Source organism: Triticum aestivum, chromosome 5B (assembly GCF_018294505.1).
Source record: "Triticum aestivum cultivar Chinese Spring chromosome 5B, IWGSC CS RefSeq v2.1, whole genome shotgun sequence".
NCBI classification, from domain to species: domain Eukaryota; kingdom Viridiplantae; phylum Streptophyta; class Magnoliopsida; order Poales; family Poaceae; genus Triticum; species Triticum aestivum.
In genome coordinates this window covers 72,624,504-72,634,159 of record NC_057807.1, presented here as the reverse complement: position 1 = coordinate 72,634,159, position 9,656 = coordinate 72,624,504, and the positions used below count along the sequence as shown (strand labels likewise).

Below are 9,656 nucleotides of genomic sequence, written 5' to 3'. Positions count from 1 at the left end.
ATACCGACGGTCGAATCTCGGGCAAGTAACATACCGATGACAAAGGGAACAACGTATGTTGTTATGTGGTTTGACTGATAAATATCTTCGTAGAATATGTAGGAGCCAATATGAGCATCCAGGTTCTGCTATTGGTTATTGACCGGAGACGTGTCTCGATCATGTCTAGATAGTTCTTGAACCCGTAGGGTCCACACGCTTAAAGTTAGATGACAATTATTATGAGTTTATGTGTTTTGATGTACCGAAGGTTGTTCGGAGTCCCGGATATGATCACGGACATGACGAGGAGTCTTGAAATGGTCGAGTTATGAAGATCGATATATTGGACGACTATATTTGGATCCGCAAAGGTTCCGGGTGAGATTGGGACAATACCGGAGCTCTGGGAGGTTATCAGAACCCCCCGAGAGGTATATGGGCCTTAATGGGCCTTAGTGGAAAGGAGGGGAAAGGAGCAAGGGAGGGCCCCCCCCCCAAGCCCAATCCGAATTGGGAGGGGGGCCACCCCCCCTTTCCTTCCTCCCTACTTCCTCTTCCTTCCCTTTCCCTCTCCTATTAGGAAAGGGGGGAGTCCTACTCCCGGTGGGACTTGGACTCCCCCCTAGGGCGCGCCACCACCCTTGGTCGGCCCCTCCTCCACTCCGTTATATACGAGGGAGGGGGCACCCCATAGACACAACAATTGATCATTGATCTCTTAGCCGTTTGCGGTGCCCCCCTCCACCATAGTCCTCCTCGATAATATCATAGCGGTGCTTAGGAGAAGCCCTGCGACGGTAGAACATCATCATCGTCACCACGCCATCATGCTGACAGAACTCTCCCTCGACACTCGGCTGGATCGGAGTACGAGGGACGTCATCGAGCTGAACGTGTGCAAGAACTCGGAGGTGCCGTAGTTTTGGTGCTTGATCGGTCGGGCCGTGAAGACGTACGACTACAGCAACCGCGTAGAGCTAACGCTTCCGCTTTCGGTCTATGAGGGTACGTGGACACACTCTCCCCTCTCGTTGCTATGCATCACCATGATCTTGCGAGTGCGTAGGAATTTTTTTGAAATTACTACGTTCCCCAACATTGATATCCCTAACAAAGAGTTCCTCAACATTCTGGTACACTTACGGACTTGGTTGCATATGGACATGTTTTTTCTTTGCGGATGTTATGGACATAGGCTTTCTCATACACAACTATCCATGCCTTTTTCGGTTCCACGATAACTTAAGAAATTAACACAATATATACATTCATGTTAAACAACCACAAATCAATTTTTACAAGAAAAACATACAAAATACACAAAACAATTTATTCGGGCAAACAATTCCACATGTTCCATGTGTGGAAATATACATAATCTCTAAGGAAATCTACCATATGTGTGGAAATATATATGTACCATACTTCTTTCACAGTATTTTATCTACGCAAAATAAGCACACAAGCAAATAAATGCATAATACTTCCGTCGTTCTGTAAAATTCATCAACTTACTGCGAAACCACATGATCATCCAGTTGATCATTCCATTGGGCATTAAACCTCTTAACCATGTCACGAAGACGCTCTGCAACATCTGTCATCTCCGGTCTCTGATTGACATCAAGATTTAGACATTGCATAATCATCTCTCCTAAATTATCAAGAATCTCTCGATCTACCTCTGCAAGTTCCTTGTCCACGAGCTCAATCACAGACTTGTCCTTCGTGTAAGCATCAAGAAAGTTCCTCAATAAGCTGTTCTTGTCAGAATGTGATGCCTTCTTCCTTGTAATGAGCTCCAAGAGCACAACCCCAAAACTATAGACATCACTCTTCTTGGTTAGTAATCCTGTTTGTAGAAGAACTGGATCCATATAACTCATGTCACCAATAACATTTCCAGTGTGTTGCATATCTGTAACAATTAACCTTGATATACCAAAGTCTGAGATCTTTGGTGTGAACTCGTCATTCAGAAGTATATTAGCTGGTTTAACATCACCATGGAGGATTGTGGTAGTGGTTTTTGAATGCATATAAGCTAGACCTTCCGCCGATTCAGCAGAAATTTTTAGACGTTTACACATATCGAGATGCATCCTGCTACCATTATGGAGAATGTCATGAAGGCAACCATTAGGTACAAACTCATAGACCAAGATTGGGACTTCAACTTGTAAGCAACAACCTACGAGCTTCAAAATGTTCCTGTGAATGACTCGAGACTGAATGATGATCTCATTTGCAAATTGACCCTTGTTTGCTGAGTTAACATTGATGGGCTCCTTCACTGCAACTAACTCATTATTATCGCCAATGCACCCCTTATAAACCTTACCAAAACCACCGCTTCCAATAATGTTGCTACTTTTCTGAATTTTCCTGATGTCTTCCTTTTTGAATAGCTTTATATTATTGAGCTTTTCCAATGTAGGTCCGCCATTCTTTTCAAAATGTTCTTTCATCTTTCTTTTCTCTTCAATAAGAAGCCAGAAGAAGACCATAATTACCATAACTAACATGCCCCCTATTGCACCTATATAACGCAAAAAATATGTAAACAATATCATTACAATGGATTATTGTCAAATAAATAAATTAAAATGTCAAAAATACTTGCAGTAATTCTTTTTGCTGGTGCTTGAATATATAAAAATGTAGCAAGGTTCTAATTTCAAAGTTCTCAATATTTGAATTGTGGTGGGACGTGTACTAAAAAATAGCTAGAGTACTACATGTCATCAAATTTGTGGGCATATTTAATTTGGAGGCTGAAGAAGAATAGGTGGATTCATCGAGGTCATCTCTTAGTTAAGAGAAGGCAAATTTTTCATATTTAGTTACTACAGATGTGCTAAGAGACAACCCATTGTACATTGCATTTTAATTGTCATCTCCAGATTATAGTGGATTTAAGATAATACTATATTATCAATTACCATACGTGCCCTAATAGGCCCATATTTCATCAAATTTTAGCGCATCCGTTTTTCAGTTAAATCAGGGTGATTCATCGACACGCCATTATCCTCTGTTGGCATGTTCTAGTGCAACACCACTTGAGTGCTCTCCTCTGCATTCCCACTAAAGAAGTACTTCTTAATTTAGCAGGGTGTGTGCTAGGATTTTTTAGGAGTCATCAAGGTTGTTTTTGTCCAAAGGAGGTTAACCCCCAGCCCTCTGCATCATTGTGATGCACATAATCCTACTTATAAGTCATTAAAGTTGTGAAGAAGACAAGTTTATAAGGGTATGAGATCTCCTACCGCAAGGTGAGGACCTAGTAAAACAATCATAGACAGGTATTTATCGCTAAAAGCTTTAGGTGGATATGCAACTTTAATTGCAAGAACGGCTGGGTCTTTGTAACCGCGGTTTTCTGACCAGAAGCTTCTATTTGAATCCGGAAACAAACCAATGTCCGGTTTTCACTAAAACATACTTTGTGTTGGTTAGAATTGCTGTTTTGTGCGACTTCAGAATATATCATGTTCCTTGTGTTGGTTAGAATTGCCTAGATTCACGTAGTTTAGTTTGCAAGTTAATCTCTAGGATTATTTTCTGAAAATCTCCTAGGTAGCTCTAGTCAATGTATTAATAGATCTGTTCTAGAAAACTTTGACCGTACGACTATATACAATAGAGATAGTTCCTCACCTTAATGCGTTAACAGTCAAAGTTATATTCTAGATCATTTATGTTCAAAATGTTGTTGGTGATGGACGAATAAATGATATCCAGTCTGCACATGCATAAAGGCTGGAAGAGATATCGTTTGGATAACGTATTGCGATTCAACTCAGCAGAAGAAGAAAAAAAATGTATTGCCATTCAAATAACACATCACACTGTTTGGAGGTGAAGCGAAGGCACATACATACCTACAATGATCTTTGCGTTGGTTGGAAAATTCGGGCTGCATACTTCTTTGTACGGATCAGCACTGTGTGTATGTTTGGGGCATGTACATTCGTAAGAACCTTGTCTGTTCGTGCACACTCCCTTGCAAGAGTAGTGGTCAAGATGCTCACACTCATTTATATCTGCAATATTTTTTTCAACTTTATTCGTTAGAACACAATACTAAACGACCGTGATTCAGCATATAGGGAGAAAAAGATAGTATTTTTTCATCCAAACTAGCGAGTGTTTCTTCTGTTAAATGGAAGTAGATTTCAACTGTCAAGGCATATTTAATCCAAGAAACGGGAAAACACATGAAGTGCAACAGAGGTTGTTTCGTTGCACCACAGAAAATGCAGAAAAACTTTCTAAATTGCTGGTGCATTCATAGTGTGTGCTCTTTTTTTTTTGAGTTTGACTCAATGACGTTTTTTCTTTGGAATTGCATGCAAAAGTTCAAACTCAAAAAGAAGCATGGAGGTTTCTTTTGTTTCCGTGAGAACTATAGGACTACGACAAATGGTGCAATTTGCATCCATGTGGTGGTCAAGTAAGCATAAACATGCATAAAAATCTTTAGGTTTAAAATTAATCAGCAAAATGAAATGTTTTGAAGGACTGTAAAGAACTCATTTTTTTTACTTTTGGAAAATGGAGCAAAAAAATTTTAAAATGGAAAATGCAAGAAATGAAAAAAATTAGTGGTATTATAGAAGAAAAAAAACTATGGAGTTTGATAACGTCAAAAGTAGCTTATGAAAGTTCATAAAAAATATCATAAAAAGAGCACACACTATGTTCTTGAAGATCAAAAAAGTTCTAGAGACAGGCTAGATGTTGATAACTTGATGGCTATGTTCTTGAAAAGAAGAGACCGAACAGGAAAAGTTATTATATTAGAAGAAAAATATGTTATGGCAATTCTTTAAGCTTTTTAACGCATGTGCTAGATTAAAAAAAACTTAACGGTATGTACATGCATGAAGAGAAATTTACAGTATGGATGAAAACATTACAAGGAATCACCAGAAAAATCGAAAATATTTGCTCGTATGGGCTTGCTCAGCGACTAGTTGATCGATTTGGGCCTTAAAAAGCTGGCCAAATTCGAGCCCATTCACCCAAAAAAAATAGCACACAGTTTTCGCTCTGTCCGTTGACACAGTTAAGTTTTCTTTTTCAGAAGAAATGCCAACAACAACAAAAAGACCCTAATTTCCATGATCTGAATTATGAAAAACTGCCATGCTAAACTTTAAAAACTGCCATGATCAAAAAAGGAAAAAATGCCATGCCATTAAACACTAAAGTGCCATCCTCTAAATAATAAAATAAAATGCCATTTTATTGGCTATTAAAATGGCATACTCTTAAAAATAAAAACTGCCATGTTAATGACAAATATTAATAATAAAATTGACATCCTCTTAATAATAAAAATACTATGTTGTTGATTACTAAATGAAATCTTGTAAATAAAAATTCCATATTATTGACTATTAAAATTGTCTTGCTCTTAATAATAAATCTTATTGATAATAAAATGTCATGCTTTTAGTAATAAAGCTGACACCTATGAATAATAAAAATGCCATATTTTGATTGTTAAACGACCATCCTCCAAGAAATAAACATGCCCCTTTATTTGACTATGAAAATATCAGGCTTTTAATAAATGAAAATTGTCGTGTTACTGATAACAAAATACCATGCTCGCGAAAAGATAAAACTATAATAAAATAGGCCTATGAATTGCCATGCTACCTATAATAAAACTGCACATAGCAAGTTGAAAAATAGGGATTTTGGTTCTTTCACAAATGAATAAAAGAAGGTTTTTTGGATTTTTTAATAGAAAAACAAATTTAAAAACAGCTCACTCAAATACATAAAAAAGATTTGAGCGAAACTGTTAACGAAACCTAGATTCATCCTAGTGGTTAGCGTTCTTGCTACTCCGGCTGGAGGTCGTATGTAAAAATTAAAGGACAACGCTAACGCCGACACGTGCGGTGTAAGTCAAACCCGTCCACACGCCCTATAACACACAGACTGCACCACGTCACCGCATGCATGCATGTGGAAATTTTTTCGGATTTTCAGTTTTTAAAATGGTTTGTCTATTAAATGAAAAATTCGAGTGAGGATCCGTTTTCACCATTAAATCTCTCGCGACGAGAGCTTTGAAACTAGATCATATATCAATAGATTTCAACGAATTTTTTTGGGTTAAAAGTTGTCATGTCTATTGCACATGAATTGCCATGATGTTTACACTGAAGTTGTCATGATATATTTCAGCTATTTTCTTTTACATTTAAAAGTAAATTTTGACATATTATAAAACGGTGAATTAAGAAACTAGACTTGACATGAACTATAAAATAAAATTGCCATGATACATGCACTTAAAATTGCCATGGTTCATACCAAAAATAACTCATGGTCAAAGTACTGAAATTGCCATCATCAAAAAACTAAAATTGCCATGCTCTACAAACTAAAATTGCCACATATGGCAACCTTAGTTTAAGCACTATGGCAACTACAGTGTAAACATCATGACAAAGGGTAAAATATTTTTTCGTTGAAACATATCAACATGGGGTCTAATTTTGAAGATCTCGTTGAGACGAATTTAATGGTGAAAATGGATTTTTAATTCAATTTTTAATTAGGAGATAAAACATTTTAAACCGAAAATCAAAAGGATTCTTGCTGATGTCGTCTGTTCATACGTGGCAAAATGAGTGGTAATGAACGCGTGTGGGCGATGTGCAAGATGCTACACGTGTCGGCGTTAGTTTTTTCGAAATAAAAAGGGAACGTACGCTTTGCGCCAAGATCCGTGCGAAAAAAATAAAAAATGAAGTATTCATGTTGCGCCAAGATCTGTGCGACAGAAGGGAAGGCATTCGCTAAGGTTGTCATCCTGGCAAACGTTCGTCGGATAGCATTGCAAGAAATTGTGAAGTACTCCCTCTGTAAATTAGTGATCTAGTTCTTATATTAATTTACAGAGGGAGTATCATATTCAGATTCTAAATTCGATTTATCGGTCCTACTCGAGTCGCGTGTAGCAGGACGAACTTACCGGTACAACCATCAACAATATAGAGGTTGCCCTCGTAGCCTCGGCGGCAGTTGCAGATGTATCCAGGTCCATTGGTAGAGTTGAGGCAGAGACTGTTGGAGCTTATGCAGGCGTACCCCTCCTTCTTCCTTGCCTCCTTGCAGGTGGGGCTGTCGCGGATGGCCCAGTCGAGGACCACCGGCATCTCCCAGCCCCAGGTGTTCTGGCGCAGTGCCCTCTTGAGGTCGGTGGTGTTGAAGGTGTAATGTTTTTTCTCCGCCACAAACGCATAATCACAGGGGCTGAAGTTGACCTTGTCGGTGTTGTCGTAGCTCATGAAGGCCACCCAGTTGTCGGTGAGGTCCGGTGGAATGCCTACGTGGCAGCAGCCTACCCCGGAGCAGGCACCGTTCACCGCGCTCTGGGAGTTGTTGCAGTAGCAGAGGCAGCCGGTGAACTGGGCGTAAGACGTGCTTTCGCCGGAGCCCTGGTCCGGCTGGCTCGCGAGGTAGCCCGTGGTTTTGCAGCCCAGGACAAAGAGGTTGCTCTTGGCGTTGGAGATGCGGTACACGCCCCCTTTGTTGAACTCTAGGTTCCTGTAGTCTGACCTACTCGGCTTGCCGGAGGAGTCGTAGCACTGCCACGCTACAGGCAGCCACACGCGGGCCTCAGCCGCCTTGATGGAGAAGTTGCCGATCTTAACAGGATTCGGTTCCTACCATTATGAGTCGTCCATAAGTTTCAGGGAACCGGATCCTCTAACATTGAGAAGGAATGTTAGAAAAACTACAGTACCCTAACTTTCCTTCTTTCTATTCATATGATTATGTCTAAAACGACTTAAATTAATTTGCAAATTGATGATCTACGGTGTATATTTATAGTACTCACATACAAACAAATTGATGGTGAAATAAAATAAATTTATATTATTTATATCTACAGTAATACCAGTAGTAAACAACCTATTATAACTATCTACTAACAGTCCCTAACTTTCCTTCTTTATTTTACACTAGGCTAACACTGTAGCACCGTGACATTCCTTCTTAATGTTAGAGGATCCGGTTCCATAATGGTATGGTTATCAGAAAGGTCTTGTTGCAACATGCTACTGGATCCATGTTCCAAATGTTGCCTTGTATGCTCCGTGGTGTCCTCTCTATAGGCGGTATGCCATGTACCGAATGGGTATCATGCTGATGGCCTGCGGTTGGTCGGTCATCAGCTTTCCACAGCCCCCAACAGACTTATTATTTACTTTCTTCGTACTAGGATGACTTTGTATGAACTTAGATTGATGCTTTATTTATAAAGCGGGCTAAAAGCATAATTTGAAAAAAAAATAGCTCGATGAAGAATATCCCGGCAGAATCTATGCGGCCCCAATATCCACTGCAAGTAGCGTGCAATTGGTATTACTATCGGTGAGGCGAGGTAGACACTATTCGGGAGCCGCCGATGTGGCACTTTTCTCATCGACGCCTGACGCTAGTGCTAGCACCAAGAGCCTCCCCGTGTGTAGATTGTTGCAGGTGCATGAGACGACAAACACCCACCCTTGGTCACGGGATCGCCTTGTGGCACCGTTACCGATAGTATGTTATACACCGATTGGACTGTGCACGGGAGCTAAGGGACCTTACCCAGGAGGAGCTATGGTTATGAAGAATGCTCAAACTGGTGCCACTGGGTCTGGCACAATCGAGTAGGAACGGTCACGGCTGCGCTGGATTAAGGAGGGTGATGCCAATACGAAGCTTTTCGAGGCAGTTGCCAATGGTAGGCGGTCGAAGAACTTCATTGCGCATGTGAACTACCAGGGGGAGATCATCTCCGAGCAGGATAGAAAGGGGGAATTTTCACGGATGCATACCAGCAGCTCATGGGATGCGCCACGTCATGTCACGATGGGATTGACCTCAACCTCCTGGGCATGGACTCGCACGATCTAGGGGAGCTAGATGAGATATTCATGGAGGAAGAAGTTTGGAATGCCATTAAAGAGATGCCAGCAGATCGTGTGCCAGGGCCGGACGGATTTATTGGTGCCTTCTACCAACGCGCGTGGCCTACAATTAAACAAGATGTCATGGCTGTCAGGTACAAGCGGTATGTAGGAGAAGGCATAGGATTTGCGAAGCTAAATAAGGTACATATCATATTGGTCCCGAAGAGGCAGGATGCGGAGGAAGTAGGAGACTTCCGCCCTATCAGTTTGACCCATAGTGCAGCCAAACTTTTTGCTAAGGTCCTGGCAGTCCAGGCTAGAAGAAGAATGAAGGAGATAGTGGAAGTTAATCAATCTGCGTTTGTCCTGGGACGAGCTCTGCACGACAACTTCCTCTTAGTCAGACAAGTAGCTAGAAAGATCCATGCCCGGAAGAAAAATGTGTGTTCTTGAAGCTCGATATCTCTCGCCCTTTCGACTCTCTCAGCTGGCCCTTCCTATTTGAGGTTCTATGCGCTTAATGGTTCGGCCAAAAGTGGCTACAGTGGATCTCGATATTGCTAAGTACTGCTTCAACAAAAGTGGTGGTTAATGGAGTTTGGCTTGAGTTTTAACCATGCACAAGGGCAACGACAGGGAGACCCAGTCTCACGGCTCTTATTTCTAATTGTGATGGATGTTCTGACCAAGATTTTCACCAAAGGAGGGGAGGTTGGGGCTTTTTGCTCTTCACGGAGATCGCCG

The 9,656-nt window shown here is 40.8% G+C and overlaps 1 protein-coding gene across 1 annotated transcript; it reads right to left on the bottom strand.

Annotated features, from left to right (window-relative positions):
* Window positions 1-1,270: 1,270 nt before the first annotated feature.
* LOC123114654 (wall-associated receptor kinase 4) lies at window positions 1,271-8,765 on the bottom strand. The gene is made up of 4 exons (XM_044536109.1): window positions 8,718-8,765; window positions 6,983-7,676; window positions 3,867-4,028; window positions 1,271-2,521 (listed from the first exon to the last, which is right to left on the bottom strand). Exons 1-4 carry the CDS (start codon window positions 8,763-8,765, stop codon window positions 1,494-1,496), a joined length of 1,932 nt encoding a protein of 643 aa, XP_044392044.1. The 3' UTR covers window positions 1,271-1,493.
* Between the last annotated feature and the right edge of the window lie 891 nt (window positions 8,766-9,656).